Source organism: Aotus nancymaae, unplaced genomic scaffold (genome assembly GCF_030222135.1).
Source record: "Aotus nancymaae isolate 86718 unplaced genomic scaffold, 86718_ANA_hifiasm-v0.15.2.pri h1tg000106l, whole genome shotgun sequence".
NCBI classification, from domain to species: domain Eukaryota; kingdom Metazoa; phylum Chordata; class Mammalia; order Primates; family Aotidae; genus Aotus; species Aotus nancymaae.
In genome coordinates, this window is record NW_026988521.1 from 2,582,266 (window position 1) to 2,597,933 (window position 15,668).

Below are 15,668 nucleotides of genomic sequence, written 5' to 3' on the forward strand. Positions count from 1 at the left end.
CAGCCGCGGAGGGAGGGCAGGGAGGGGAGGGCCGGGACATCTATTTTTGGTGGTGACCAAGCCACTGCTTAATATGCAGAACCGGCCGGGGGCAGGCTGTGCCCTGACCCGCGGGGTGACAAGTTTAAAAAGGGGCCCATTTTGACCAAAAGATATGTTTTTCTGAGGTTGGCCAGGGCAGCCGGGAGGGGTTTGCCGCGCAGACGAGGCTGTGCGCCGCCCTCACGCTCTGGCCCCTGCGGGCCGCTGGCCCGGCCGGACCCCCGCCACTGATGCTGTGGACTGTACCCCCACGCACCGGGGTGCCCAGCAAGGCACCTGCCACGCCCCTGCCACCTGCTCCCATCCCAGGCTCTCTCTGAAGCAGCTGCACCCGCAGAAGCTGACACACACTTGAGCTGCATTTTTAAAAACACTGAAAGTTCCTCTCTGGCCAATATTGGAGGCCTATAAATAGAGCCACTCAGGAGAGGCTTGAGGGTGGCAATTGTCCCCCAGACAGGCTAAGAGAGAAACACCCCAAGAAAGGGAGACGCTAGTGCAGGGAAAAGAACCGTTTTTGGGGGACTGCTGAGGGTAAGAGAGGCAGGAAGCCGCTGGATAGTTGGGGAGATCAGGCTTGGATTCAGGAGGCACGACCAGGGCCACACAGTGGGGTTGAGGCAGAACGGCCATCCTCATACTGACAGCCTCAGAGCTCTGCTGTCAGCCAGCAGGCCTGGACCGGGGGCTTGTGACACTGCCCACGCCACAGGGCCTTTGCACATGAGCGACTGGCAGAGCGGTGCCACACCGTCCCCTCTACTGGGGGCCAGGAGGCGGAGGCGCTGAGAGCCCACGTGACTGCTCAGGTCTCACAGCCATTGCGTGTAGAGGGAGGGCTTGGACCCCAGCCACTGGCTCCCAAGGCACAAGAGGAGGTCAGGGTTTTGCCTTGTGTGGGATGGGAAGGGGGCCTGTGTGCCGGCCTGGGTGCACAGCTGCATGCTGGGTGTGGATGGGCCACATCTGGACGAGGACCCTGAGTGATGATGAGACCCTCCCATGGGGCTCAGGGTCCCATGGGCAACTGAGGGTGACAAAGTGAGACTGTGCCTGCAGGACGGGGCTTGGCCCAGCTGTCTCAGTGCTGGGCTGTGCTAGGATGGGGCTGTCCTGAGCCCTGCGGTAGAACCAGAGGCAGTGCCAACTCCTGGTGTCACCGAGGTGGGGACACGGTAGACAGCCCCAGCAGAGGAGGAGGACACAGCTGCATCAGACAGGCTTCTCCTCTGAGCCGGCGCTCTCCACAGTCCCATCAGCCAGACACAGTTAGTGGGGACTGTCTCTGTGGCAAGTTGAGGGTCATTTGGGCTCATGGTATGGCAGAGGAACCTGGGGGCCAAAGGGGTGTGAACCCCTCCAAGTCCTGGGAGGTGGGCGGCACAGAGAGGGGCCCCTGAGTGGGGAGGGGGCTCAGGGGATGTTAGGATTGTAGGTGGTCCTCCCAGGGGAGACCAGAGGACCAAGGTGGGGACTTGTTTCTGAGGCTCCTTTTCCCATCACACTCACCTCCACCTGAAATCACTCTACTGGGGGAAAAAGAAACACCCGTAAATAAGCGACTAGCTGATGTGTCTCAATCTTGGACAAAGCGAGGACTCGTGGTGGATCTCAGAGCCAAGCCCATGGCGGTCCCAGTGCCCGGGAGCCGGTCCTGGGAAGGGGGAGGCTGGCAGCCCCGGCACCCTGGAGCTCGGCTGTTCGCTGGGCTCCCTTTCCAGCTGTGTCCTGGGTGGTATGGTTTCATAGAGATGCGATCACGTTCCTTGGCAACTTAGGTTTCTTACTTAGTGACCTATCAACAGTATCCCTCTCGAGCAATGACTGCCGGCAAGCTTGTCAGGGGTTGGCACTGGGGCTGCGGTGTCCCACAGGCGGGAGGTGTCTCAGTGTATACGACGCCTCGCTATGGACAAACAGGTGGTTAGAGCTTGTTGCACGACAAAGCTTGCAGGCAAAGCCTGACCCTGGTGCTTTTCTTTCCTGGGAGTGACAACGGGTTTCTAATTTTCACAAGCAGTGTTAGGGTCCCTTCCAGGAGCTGTTACTATGGTAATTCCCATCCCCCAGTGAGACAGAAGCGTCTGCTCTTCTGCGTCCGTGCCAGCACAGGGTATCATCATTTCCTTACATTTTGACTTCAGGGGTGTGCATTCCCCTGGCCACTGGCAGAGCCACGCTCTTTCCACAGAAGGTTGTGGGCAGAGCTGGGCTGTGGTTCGGAGGTGCCTGCTGGGCCTGGTTCTAGGTGTGGCTTTTGGGGGTGGCCTGAAGTTGGGGGAGCGTACGGGGCCTCGGTCTCTGGCCAGGCCAGCCATGATGACTGTGGGAATGCCAGGCCCAAAGGGCTCCGACCTCAGGCTCCCGGGGAGCAGACTCAACCTGGCTCCAGGGGCCTCCCACAAGCCTCCCCTGTGCTTACTGGGCACAGGGACTCCCTGGCAGACACATCCGCCCCTGCGCAGGAACGGGGTGGCAGTGTTCAGCGTCAAACGCCGCTTTCATTATAGGTTTATCTTTGGAACCCCAGACAAAACAGGGCTTGTGTGGTTTGACTGAAGCGCAGCCCCTCAGGACTCTGCCATCCACTAAGACGGCTCCTCAGGAAAGAAAAAATACACTAACCTTAAAATAACCAGTTCCCAGAATAGCAAACTAATGACGGCTTCTAAAGGGAGCCCTTTGATCAGTCAGAGCCCCCGCCTTTGCCTATTTACGGCCCTGTCACTCAAGAGCAGCCCAGCAGCTGAGAGAGGAGTGTTGGGGGGGCAGAGGGGAGGGGGAGCTGCCGAGGAGAGGCAGGGCCAGGGCTGCCAGGGCAATCCAGGCTGCCCAACTTTCTGATGCAACCAGCCCCTTGGTGACAAGGTCCCCCCGGTCTCTGTGACAGCCTGGATGTGTGTCCCGCATGCAGCAAGGGATACTTGTCACAGTCTCCTGAGCAGCACCTTCCAGCTGCGAAGCTACGTCAGGGAACAGACCTGGCTGCTGCGAACCAGAAGGAACCAGAATCCCAAGCAGTCGTTCCTTAGGGACCTTGGGGAGGCATGGGTCATGAGCTCTGGGGACTCGAGGCGGGGGAACTTGGGGAAGATGCAGTAGAGAAGGAGCCCAGGAGGGGTCTGCAGGGATGTGTCTCTGTTGGGGGCATGGGGTGGAGAGGGGCGCCGGGGGCCTGAGATGGCCGCTAGCTACTAGAATGTGCTCTCCAGGAGGGTCCCTGCCACCTACATTCACCACCTTCTGTGGGCACTCACTGAGCACTTCCCTGGGCCTGGCCTGGGTAAATGCGGGGGAGCCACGCTCACCTCCCCACACGCGCATGGGCATGTCCATCTAAAGCAGCGCTGTCTCAGAGCTGAATCTGCACGGCAGAGCGCCGGAGAAGTGGTGACCGAGACCGAGGAATGGAATTTTCATTTCATTTTAATAAATTAAAATTTACAGACAGATCCTTCATTCAGTTATTAGAAAACTCTTAAGTATGTTTGAAATGACTTAGGCATGGGAATCTCCTTTTTCAATGGTAAATTTTATGAAATCTAAATACAGACCAAGTTGTTCTCATGAAAACTGTGTCTAAATTGAAATGTGTAAAATACTCAGTGGCTTTTGAAGACCCAGTATGAAGAGAAGAATGTCAACAATTTCAAGAGTTTTTAAAATATTAATTATATATTGAAATGATATTTTGGATCTATTGGGTTAAATAAAATATATTATTGTAATCAGTTTTACCTATTTTCTTTTAAATTTAAGAAAAATGGCTATTAGAAGATTTAAAATTTTATCTGTGGCTAGCACGGATGAGCTGACCAAGAAGTAAGGGAGGCCGAGGCTGGGAACTCGGTGAAAGTGGAATCCCCAGAGGTAACAGGGGCCCTGAAGACGTCTGATGAACGGGATGAACTTGAGCTTTGGTTTCACCAGGGATCCATGGTTAGGTGTCAAAGCCTACGCCTGCCCCACATAGGAAGTCTCATAGCAGAGACTTACATAAAGCTGTGAGCCTCAAAAGGCTCTACCTTCAGTGTGGGGGCCAATGAAAAATCTCCTACTCCCTGAGAAGTTTGTAAAGAAACCTGCCTTACTGCTTAGAGAAGGAGATCAAGTTCTGTCCTGGAAAGTCATTTTCACATGCTAGTCCATGCTCAGCTTGAAGGCTCTAATTCACACCACCTAGGTTGCCTAGAAAACTTTGAGCCTAGAATTGAAAGTCCAGGCTGGCAGTACACCCACATATGTGGCAGTGGAAGGGGTAAACATGATTCCTCCCTGAGGACCCCAACTCCACACCAGGCTTCAAAAATCCCCACCGATCAATTTTAAAATACATAAGTTTACAATGAAAAAAACACAAAGGAAATGAAACACCATGAATGAGAGTCAGCAGAAGGAAAAATCAGACAGGGATGTGAACTCAGAAATACTTTAGATACTGGAATTAAGAGAAACTCAATATAAAATAGCCATATTTAATACACTTCAAGAAAAATTTTAAAGTTTGAACATGCAAGTAAAGAGGAAGATACAATTAAAATGACCTATCAGATATGAGTAAGAACCCAACAGAACTTTTATAAATAAAATAATACTTGAAGTTTAAAATCCACTGAGCGGTTTTAACAGTAAATTAAACACAGTTAAAGAAACAACAGGAGAACTGGAAGATGGATTCTAGAATACAGTACAGACAGACAAAGTGATTTTTTTAAAAAAGGTTAAGAGACGTGAAGGGGAGTAAGATGGTCTACTACTGGCCAATAAAAATTCCAGAAGGAGATAATAAGACTGAAGCGAAATCTTAAGATGTATTAGCTGAGAATAATCTAGAACTGATACAAGACAAAAAACCACAGAGTAGGATAGCCCAGGCAGAATAAAAGAAACCTATTAACTAACACATCCTAGTGAAAACGCACAACACTACAGTCAAAGGAAAGATCTTAAAGGCAGCCAGAGACAATACTGTCTTCCAAGGAGCAACCATTCATCATTTTCATTCTTAACAGTAACGGTGGAAGCCAAAACACAGTTCGATAATATTTTCAATGTGCTGAGAAAAAAAGAATTTTGATAACCTAAGGCTATAATTTTATAATTGGTGGAAATATTTTTTAAGATGACAGTAAAATGGTCATTTGCAGACAAAATCTGGGAGTTTTTCACTGAAGAAAATTTAAATGAATCCCTCAGCCACATAAAAAGGTAATCCCAGGTGCAAGATCTGAGATAAAAAAGAAATGACAAATGACAAAGAGGCAAATGGGTGAGTAGATTTAAACAAACATTGATTGTATAAAACACTACCAATTAGTGAGTTAAAAATTAAACATGGTTCAACTAAAATATACAACAGCAAAGCACTAAGTTAGGAGGAGAATGATTGAAGTTACAGTGTTCTGGGATTCCTATTTTTATACAGATATGGGTAGATATAGCAATTACTTCTGATGTATATTCATTTAAAATGTCCTAGGTTAACCTTTACAAGAAGAGTAGTAGAATACATAACTTCAAAACCAGTAGAGAGAAAAGTAGAATGAGAAGTAATAATGTAATGAGAAGCAAGAAAGAGGAGAAAAAGAAATATTAAAGATTTAGTACAAATGGAAAGCACAAAATACACTGTTAGAAGTCAATCCAAATCTATTAGAAATCACATTAAATGTAAATGCATTAAATGATTTTTTAAAAAACTCAGTAATATAGTGTTTACAAAAGACAAACCTAAAGTCATATGGTTATAGGATTAAAAAGAAAAGGATTAAAAAAAATTGACATCAAAATCAGAAAAGAAAATCCAGACCAATATCCTTGATGAATACAGGTACATTCTTTTTTCCTTTCAATCAGCTTTCCTAGGTTGAAGATACAAACATTTGTAACAAAATATTAGCAAACCAAATCCAGCATCATATAAAAAGAATCATGTGCCATGCCCAGGTAGAATTTATTCCAGACATGTGAGACTGAAAATTAGTTAAAGGTATTATACCACATCACTAGAATTAACCTGAAAATTAGTTAATGTATTATACCATATCAGTAGAATTAGGAATAAAAACCACAGGATCATTTTACTAGACACAGAAAGAGCATTTGAGAAAATTCAATATCCATTCATAATAAGAGCTCTCAATACACTAGGAATAGATGGAAATATTCTCAACATGATAAAAAGCATGTATGGAAAACTCAAGAGATAATGGCAAATGACTAAATGATTTTCCCCACAAAATCTGCTCTAGCCACTTCTATTCCAAACTTTTTTGGAAATTCAAGCCAGTGCAATTAGGCAAAACAAAGAAATCAAAGGCACTGATTGGAAAGAAGTAAAAAATGTCTTTATTGACGCCTGACATGATCCTATATGTAGAAGATCTTAAGAAATCAATAGCAACAGCAAAAATGACTAAAACCAAGAACAGAAAAGTCATAGTTTACAAGATTGATACAAAAATTTAATGTTATACTAGTAATGACCAATTAATTCAATATGAAATTAAGAAAATAATTCCATTAACACTAGCATGACAAATATTTAGGAGTAAATGTAACAAATGAAGTATAAAATTCATATGCCCAAAACTGCAAAATATCACTGAAAGAAATGAAAGTAGATCAAATAAATGGAGGGATATACCATGTTCATTGATTACAATACTCGATTTTGTTAAGATGTCGATTTTCCCTAAATGGATCTATAGATTCAACACAATGCCTATCAAAATCCAGCAGGCCTTTTTTCTAAATTGACAGGTTGAAACTAAAATTTACATGAAAATTCATAGGACTTAGAATGGGCAGAAACAATTTGAAAAAAGATGAACAAAATTTAAAAACACATAATTTAATTTCAAAACTTACTGTAAACCTATAATAATCAAGACAGTATAGTATGGGTTTACAGAAAGGCATATAGACCAACAGGATAGAATTGAGAATTCAGAAATAAACCCATACATTTATGGTCAATTAATTTTTGACAAAGAAGCCATGATAATTCAAAGGAGGAAAAGGAATGTTTTCAACAAATGATTCTGGGGCAATTGGATATCCATAAGTAAGAACAAAACAAAACAAATCTAGACTTTACCTCATATCATACCCCCAAATTACCACAAAGTAAATATAGACCTAAATGTAAGAGCTAATTCTATATGACTTCTAGCGGGGTGAGGCGGGGGCACCAAAACAGGAGAAAATGTTTATGGCTTTGGATTAGGCAGAGTTCTTAGATAAAACATCAAAAGCCTGAGCCATATAAGAAAAGACAAATTGGACTTCATTGAAATTAAAAAGTTTTGTGATTTAAAAGATGTGATTAAGGCAATGAAAAGACAGTCACAGAATGGGAGGAAATATTTGCAAGTCATAGATCTGATAAAGGACTTGTATCCAGAACATATAAAAAACCCTTGCAACTCAATAATAGAACAGACTACTTAATTAGAAAATGGGCAAGAGAGTTGAATAAACATTTCACCAAAGAAGACTATGAATGGCTAATAAGCACATGAAAAGTGGCTCAACATCATTAGTCATTAGGGAAATGCAAATCAAAACCACAATGAGATACCATTACATACTCACTAAAAGGGCTAAAATAGCAAAGACCATGTATTTGCAAGGCTGTCGAGAAAGTGGAACCTTTATACATTACTGGTGAGAAAGCAAAATGGTACAAATCCTTTGGAAACAGTTTAGAAGTTTCTTAGAAAGTTAAACAGAAATTTACCCTATGCCTTCTCGGTAAGAATGGAGCAAGCAGATAAAACCATTCCAATGAATATATAGAAGATTTGAACAGACCAATTAACAAGCTTGTTCCAGGGGATATAAACATAACGCTACCAATTAACAAGCTTGTTTCAGGGGATATAAACATAACGCTACACCCAACAACATCACAATATACCTTGTTTTCAAGTACAAAAGGCACATTTACAAAAATTGACCACATATTTTTGCCCTAAATCTTATTTCAAAACGTTCTAGAGGATTACTATCATGTGGCTTGCTTTCTCTGACAAGAGGGCAACATTATGAGAAAGCTGTGCTACAATTATAACAATGACAAGAACCACATTGCTACAGAACTCCTGGGATAAACAAGAGATCATAATGGAGATTAGAAAAAGACTAGTGAATACAGATTACAATTAAATGGCATATATCAAAATGTGGGAGATGTAGTTTGAATGATATTTAGAGGAAGAATGTGTAGCCTTAAATACATACCTTAAAAATTTAGAAAGCCCTGAGATTGACAGTGGTTAAAAATATTAAAAAAAAAAAAAAAAAAGAAAGAAATTTAGAAAGCCTGAAAATTAAGAATTATCCTATTCTTAATTTAGAGAGTTTAGAGAAAGAACAGTATATTAAGGCCAAGTAAATAGAAGGAAGAAAATGAGAAGTGAATGAAACAAAAACAAAATCACAATACAGAGGATCAACAAAGGCAGAAGACTGCTAAAAATATTAATAAGATGGGTGAATAGTGGCAGGTTTGACCACTAAGAGGGAAAACAGTGAAGGCACAAATAAATAATATTGAGAATGAAAAATGGGACTAAATACTAATGTGACAGACGTGAAAATAATAACAAATGCCAATAAACATGGAAAATGAGATGAAATGTATAAATTCCTAGAATATATAACTTGTCAAAACTGATACAAGAAGAAATAGAAATCCTGAACAGTCCATAATTATTAGAGCCATTGAACCAGGAATGATGAATCTTCCCACAAAGAAAACACCAGGCCTAGATGTCTTTACCTTCAAATTCCATCAAACATTTGAGGAAAACAAAATTCTAATCTTATACAAAATATCTCAATATAGGAGAAGAGGGAACACTTCTTAACTTAGTCTGTGAGGCTCACATACATTTGATACCAAAACCTGATGAAGACCTTACAAGAAAGGAAAATTATGTATGTATCTCACACATGAATATTGGCACAAAATTTCTGATATATTAAATATCAGTAAGTGAGATTTCAGCAGTTTAAGAAATAATATACAATGTGAAAGATTGGTGGGTGTGGGGAGAGGCTGGAGACTGCATATATGGCTGGAAAAATAATCCAAGTAAGATATGATAAAGGCCTGAATTCAGCAGGGTTGGGCTGAAGGGTGGGGATGAACGGCGGCAAGGCAGCTCTGGGGGCACAGCTCGGAGAACCGATCAGGACAAAAAAGCCTTGGGGTCCAGCTTGTGGGCCTGGTGGATGGAGCAGTCACACTGTAATGAGGAGAAGGGTAGCAGTGTCTGCGGCAAACACCCAATTCTGGAAGGCTGGGCCTGCCTGCATCGTGGAAGTTGGGGTCAAGCACTCAGCTTGGTAAAGGTGTGGGTGGGGTGTGGTTGTGGGAGTCTCGGGTTGGGGGCATTCTCACCCTGGAGGTCTGGCTTCTGGGACCGGAGGCAGTGAAAGGGGTATCAGGTGGTGGTGGCCCCTTCCCGTCCAACGCCCTCTGAACTGGGGCATGGAAACCCAGGACTCCCCTGTGTCCAGCTCTCAGCCATGAACATTTCCGGCAAAAACAGAGAAGAAAGAAACCCTCCCAGCCCACTGTGCTCCTCATATCAGCAAAAGCAGTATGAACTTAGCTTGCAAAATAAACAGGACCCAACGTAAACAGTGCAGCAGGTCCTGGGACCAGGCTAAGAACACAGGCTGCGGAGGAAGACTGGAGTAGCCTGTGCCATCAATTCCTCAGTGTCCGGGGTACACAACCCCCACACTGATTGCCAGCCCCGCTTGGGACTTCAGGAAGCCCAGTGAGGCCAGACGGGGAGTGGGCAGGGCCAGCCCTCTCTGGACCCCTCCTGACTGCCTGCATTGGCTCCTGGCCCACGCTGAAGGCCCTGGGTCCTGCTGCTGCTGCCCTGCCTGCCCCGAGCCTCAGCCTTCCTCAGCCTCTCCATATGAGCTGTGTGTGGTGATGAAAGCCCTCCTTGTTCCCTCCACCTCATCTCTCATGCCCGTCTGTGTTGTCCTTGGGATGAAACGTATAATTTCATTTCTCTTTACCTAACTAGCTGTGTGACCTCAGGCGACTGCTCAGCCTCTCTGAGCCTTGGTTTCCCCATCTGTAAAAGAGGATTTATTTGGGCATTTGGGCAAATAGGGAGTCATCTCCAGAATAAAGAAGATGATAATCTAAGATGAAAATGGAAGGGGCATGAGGTAGCTTTTGGGACTTTTGATCCTAAGCATACAAGCAGAGTCAAACCCTCTCATCTGATGAGGGAGGGAGGCTAGCAGGAAGCAGGCGCACTGTGAGGAGGCCCCTGGGTCTGTGGGTGTGGGTGGGTTTCTGCTCTCCACACCCTGGAGTGAGGCAGAGCCTGAGCCGCCAGGCCAGGCACAGGGGTGGAAGTGATCCCAGGAACGAGGGCGTCCTGCAAGATGGGTGGGGGCTCTGTGTCAGAGCAGAGACGCTGCACTGTCAAGGGAGAGTTTTGACGAGGCCGCAGGAGGGTGGTGAGGAGGAGTCCCCCAGCCCGCTGTCCCCGACGCGGGCCCCTGGCCAGGACACGAAGGAAGAAGAGGCTCCCCGCCAGGGAAACGGAGGCAGCCCTGAACAAGCTCGGCTGGCCTGCGCTGGCAAACTCCCTGCAAAGGGACACTCCAGGCCTCCCCGATCCTTCGCATGACCCCCTCCTAGAGGGGTGCCAGCTGGCTGCGCATCCTAGCGGCCCCTTCCCCTCCTCGCTGGGTCTCTCATTTCACAGCTAGGCGAGCCAGCCTGGGATGGGACTCGCTGCACAGCCCAGCTGAGGGGCTGAGCTGAGCTGAGCTGAGAAAGCAGTTGGGGGCTGGGGCCTTGACTCCCTTCCGGCAGGCAGCCAGACCAGCGGGATGGGGTGGGTGGGGTGCGGTGGGGAAGGCCAGGGGCTCCGGCTGGGGTTGGCGGGGCTGGCGGGCATTGGCACCGTGCACTGCACGCCTGCTGGGCCTCCGAGGGCCAGGCGGCTGCTGGATTTCCTGCCCCTACTTCCCGAAGTCAGCAGGATTGCGCTTGGGGTGTTTACGGTCCCGATGGCTGCACTGATAACAGAGATAACTCGAGCCAGGCTGTGCCACCAAGCCCTCCAGGCCCAGCCAGGCCCTTTCCCAGGGTCTGTCCCTGAGGGGGGTACCAGTCAGTGGCAGGGCCAGGACTGGATAGCCTAGGTCAGCACAGCTCCGTCAGCTCCTTGATGGGCAGCTGGGTTCCAGACAGATCCCTCAGAGGGGCTGAGATTCAGTGTGGACTGTGGGTGCCGCTCCCCACCTCAGAGACCCCAGACAGGGGACTCCAGTGTCACAGCAGGGAGCCAGGGCCCACCAGGGCTGTGCCTGCAGAATCTAACAGAATCCTCGTGGCCCGGGCTCAGAGCCTGACAGGGCACCAGGACGTGTCCCCAGCCTTGTTCTTAAACTTTGCCCTAGGGATCAGGGACTCGGAAAATGCTTCCCTTTGCTCAGATGTGAAGAAATCTGGGTGCATAATTCTGTGCCTTCAAGGCCAGCACTGGCCCCACTTCAGGCCCCCACACCAACATTGGCTGACCGAGGACCGCATCCTCGTTCCCAGGCCCAGCAGACTGCTGGACAGCAGCTGTGCATGTCGGAAGGGGCCGTTGTGCTTCAGGAGGCGCTGTCTGCCACCCACCATCACCCCCACAGGATGCCAGGCTCCAGGTCTGGGCTTAAAGGGTGCCCTGTCCCATGGAGCAGGGGCAGAGCCATAAGGCCTGGGACAGTAGTGTAGGGAATGGAAGTGGCAGGGAAAGGCGGGGGCGCCCCCAGCCCGCGCTGTCCAGAAACGGCCACCTGGACCCGTCATGACAGGGATGTTGACAGGCTGGAGGAGGAGTGCAGGTGGGGACTCAGTGCCATTGCCTGGCTCTACCGTGGCTTTCCTTGATGTCTAGAAACTCCTGGCCGTGCCAACAGCACAGGGTACCTGGCTCTGCTGTACTGGGTGTGCCAGCCAGCAGTCACTGGGCCCTTGCGCACAGACAAACCCAAGGAAACACCTTGTTCCCAGGCAGCAGACAGGCCACGGCTCCTGGGCCTCCGAGCTTGCCTGCCCTGTGAACTGACCTCTCCCGGGTCTTGCTTCCTGTCCTGCCAGATGGGCGCCATCTCCTACTGGGCCATCTGCCTGGCAAAGGCCTGCACCGGCCCTGCCTAGGCCTGTGCCGACAAAGGGTGGCCAGGCCCACGGGATCAGGGTGCCGCAGTCACACAGCCCCACAGGGCCAGGCACCTGAACGCCAGCCCCGCTCGCTCTGCCTGAACCAGTGTGCTGGTCTCAGGGCCCCACGGCCGCCCCAGGCCATGGGCAGATGGTGCCAGGTGGGGAGAGGGTGACGCTGCAGGTCCTGGGGGCCAGGACGGGTGGGGCAGGCGCGGGAGCCCGGGCTGGGCTGTGCCTGCCCCGCCTGCCCGGCTGCAGCCGAGATGGAAGCAGGCCAGAGCCAGGCGTTGCCGGGGAAACCGGGCGGCAGACGCACTCCCTGCCCAACTGAAATTCCTCTATTTTTAGCCTCTCAGCTACTTTCAGATAAAGTCCATGTAGACGGTCGAGCTGTTCGGGAAGATAACAGCCCGCTTCAAACCACAGAGACTTCAAAGGGCAGTGGTGGGCTCAGCCATGGGCCCGAGAAAGGCCCCCCCACTGCCCAGATCCACCGGCAGCTCCCAGGGTGCCTGGGGAGAGGCTCTGGCCTGAGGGACTGTGGGATGTAGCACAGAGCCTGGTGGGGATTGGGGGCCTGGTGGGTTTGGGGTGAACCCATCTCTTCCCAGGAACCCATCCCAACTGGGCCCTGCGTCTCCCTGAGCCCTCGGCCGGCCCCAAGTGGAGGCCCCAGACAGCTGGGCCCAGGAGAAGGCAGGGATGTGAGGCCAGCTCCTGCCACCCTCCACTCAGGACGCAGCCAGGAGGCTCGCAGGGCACAAAGGAGACTACGAGAGGCAGCGGGAAAGACCTGGGGGAGGGGCACTGGGTGCCACCTGCTAGTAAAGATGCCACTTGTTAGAGGACGAGAAACCAGCCTGGCCCAACTCCTTCCATGGGGACCAATGCCCAGCCTGGTAGGCAGTGGGCCTGGGGCCCTCTTGGGAGCTGCTGGGTGGGCTGCAGTGAGCACTGGCAGGAAGGTGGGGAGGCCTGCTGGCCCCGGGACCACTGGAGCTTTGCATCCGCGCGCAGATGGCAGGGAGGTGCCTGCCGGGCCCAGAACGCTGCTCAGAGCCGCTGCGGGCCGGTGCGTGAACCTACCTTGTCTTCCACCCGGTTCAGGCGGGCGCCGATTGTGTTGCTGCCACGATCCTTGCTCTTTTCTATGGGGGTAAAACACCCAAATCAGGGCGGAGTGCTGGGGTGGGCCGGGGACCCCGGCTGGGCTTGGGGAGCAGGGTGGTGGGGCTGGGGGAGGTAGCTGAGAGTCACAATGCTTAAACCTACTAGGACCTTTTTAAAAAGTGTCCTATGACAAAAATTCCAAGGGTGGTACAGTGGGGCGGCATGGCTGCAGCTGGGGACCTGGGCTCCATCCTGCTCCACCTTCTCCACTTCGGACCTCTGAGAGCCCTAGGGGGATGCCTCAGCTGGCCACACTGCTGGCTGTGCAAGCCATCACACTCATTCCCAGGGCGCCACGGGCCTGACTCAAGGCTGGGGAACACAGCCACTCCACCTGCCTCCTCCACGCCAGCCCATACTGTGAGCCACGGGTTCTGTTTAAATTTGGGCTAGGGAAACCCCAAGAAATATGCGTTTTCCCTGTCATTCCCTGGCATGACTCACAGCCCGGTGTCCAGGGGACCCAAGGAATTTGGCTGAGGAGCCAGAAAACCGGCCCCCAGGCTGCGATCAGGCGCTTCTGCCCCTCTCAACTGGAGCCCTGCAGAGCCCCCACCCAGAGTCTCCTGAATTCCAAGCTGGCAGCTCACCCCACCCAAACCCCACCCCAGGCCCATCCCCAGGATCACCCCCTTCTGCAATGTTGCCCTGGGTTCATGTTTCCACGCCCAGAGCCTAACCTCAACGCCCTGGAATTTAAAGGGACCCAGGTAGGTTCTTATGCAACCTGAAAATTCCCTTGTAAAACGTACTTTGGAGCCGCTCTGCTAAGGGTGGGGTCTACCACCCCTTACTCCCTGGCTTTCATTTCGTATCATGCACTTGGAGGCCCGACGGCCCATTCTGACATCGTGGGGGGGCCAGGAGGGCAGAGGTGTGGGAGACTGCAGTGCGGGCCACGGGGCGCAGAGCAACAGATGCAGAAACCCACCTGAGACAGCGATGAATAGCGATGGCTTCCCGATGGACTGGTCCAGCCTGGGAGGGAGGGAAGAAGGATGCCAGTTCATACCTGGCCCCAGCACTGCACAGATGCCCAGCCATGCAGGGGACAGGCAGGTTGGTATGCCTGGCAAGACAGTGCACTGCCCACCCACTCTGGGGACACCCTGACTCTAAGACCTGACAGGCAACTCCCGAGCCTCCAGAGGGCCATGTTCCTGAGGGGGCTGAGCAGGGAGCCCAGAGAGGAGGAGTCGGTGGGCTGCCTCCCAGACTGCCTCCCTGGGGAGGAAAGTGGGTCAGCCATGGGCAAGGCAGCCTGACTCCCCACCTGTGGCCAGAATGGACACGGGCTCCCAGCCACACCCTGTAACACACAGAACTAGTTCCCAGGCAAGCCCGTGTCAGAGGCACAGTTTCTCCGAGCCTGCGCAGGCCCGGGAGGATGGTGCTGATTCCAGGGGAACACATTGGCTCCCCACAGTCAGGGTCCCCAGGGGTGGAGGAGGTGGTCAGGAGAAGGGGGTGGTTGAGAGGCGAGAACTCAGGTGTCTGCCCTTCCCTCCTCCTGGCACTGCTCATTGTGCGGCTGGGGCTGGGCTGGGCAGGACCCGGGTACCCTCCCTGCTGCCCCTTGGCCGTGCCCACCTCCTCTGCAGCTCTTTGATGCGCACCATGAGGTTCAGGTGGCCCTGTGAGTACTGCTCGATGACGTCCCGCACGTCGTAAGGCTTCCGAGCTTGCTGCAGGACAGAAAGACACACGTCACTTCCCCTCCCTGTGCTCCGGCTGTGGCTCTGAGTGCAGGCAGTGACAGTGTCTGCCCTCGGGAGGCTTGTGAAGACCTGGGAGCTTGACTGTGTGGTGATGGCATAGGCCTGGTCCCAAGCATGTACAGCGGCGGGGCTTGTCCCCATCAGCTTGGCCTCTCTGAGCCCCAGCTTCCTGCACACTCACCAGCTGGGGCCTGCCTACTCCCCTCCAGGCTACCAGTCCTAGTTCTCAATGGCTTCCAGAAGAGCTGGCCCAGCCAAGGGGCTGAGGAGCAGCACTGTGCCAGGCACTGACCAGGAGGCACAGCTCTGCGTGGCCATCACCCACCGGGGCCGCAGATTGACCCTTGACATGCTCACTGGCTGCAGCACCCGCTGTCCTCAGGGCAGGGAGCGGGTCCACTCTGCATCCTTCCTGCCAGCTTATGCCAGGCAGCAGGGGTGGCCCCAGGTGACAGCTTCAGCCTGCAGTACATGCTGCCTGCCAGTGACAAACATCTGCTTGGGCTCCCGTAGCGGGGCTGGGGCCACGTGAG

The 15,668-nt window shown here is 50.9% G+C and overlaps 1 protein-coding gene across 2 annotated transcripts in view; it reads right to left on the reverse strand.

Annotated features, from left to right (window-relative positions):
• Window positions 1-15,668, reverse strand: part of KCNQ1 (potassium voltage-gated channel subfamily Q member 1) — a 388,699-nt gene that overhangs the window by 57,895 nt on the left and 315,136 nt on the right. Inside the window, exons 13-16 of one of the 2 annotated variants that reach the window (XM_021676962.2) lie at window positions 15,008-15,102; window positions 14,349-14,395; window positions 13,334-13,395; window positions 9,173-9,296 (exon numbers count right to left, since the gene is read on the reverse strand). In XM_021676962.2, the coding sequence (XP_021532637.1) occupies window positions 9,240-9,296; window positions 13,334-13,395; window positions 14,349-14,395; window positions 15,008-15,102 (261 nt within the window). In that variant the 3' untranslated portion in view covers window positions 9,173-9,239. Of the gene's footprint in view, window positions 1-9,172; window positions 9,297-13,333; window positions 13,396-14,348; window positions 14,396-15,007; window positions 15,103-15,668 lie in introns of those variants that run through there. The other variant, XM_021676961.2, reaches the window with a different exon arrangement.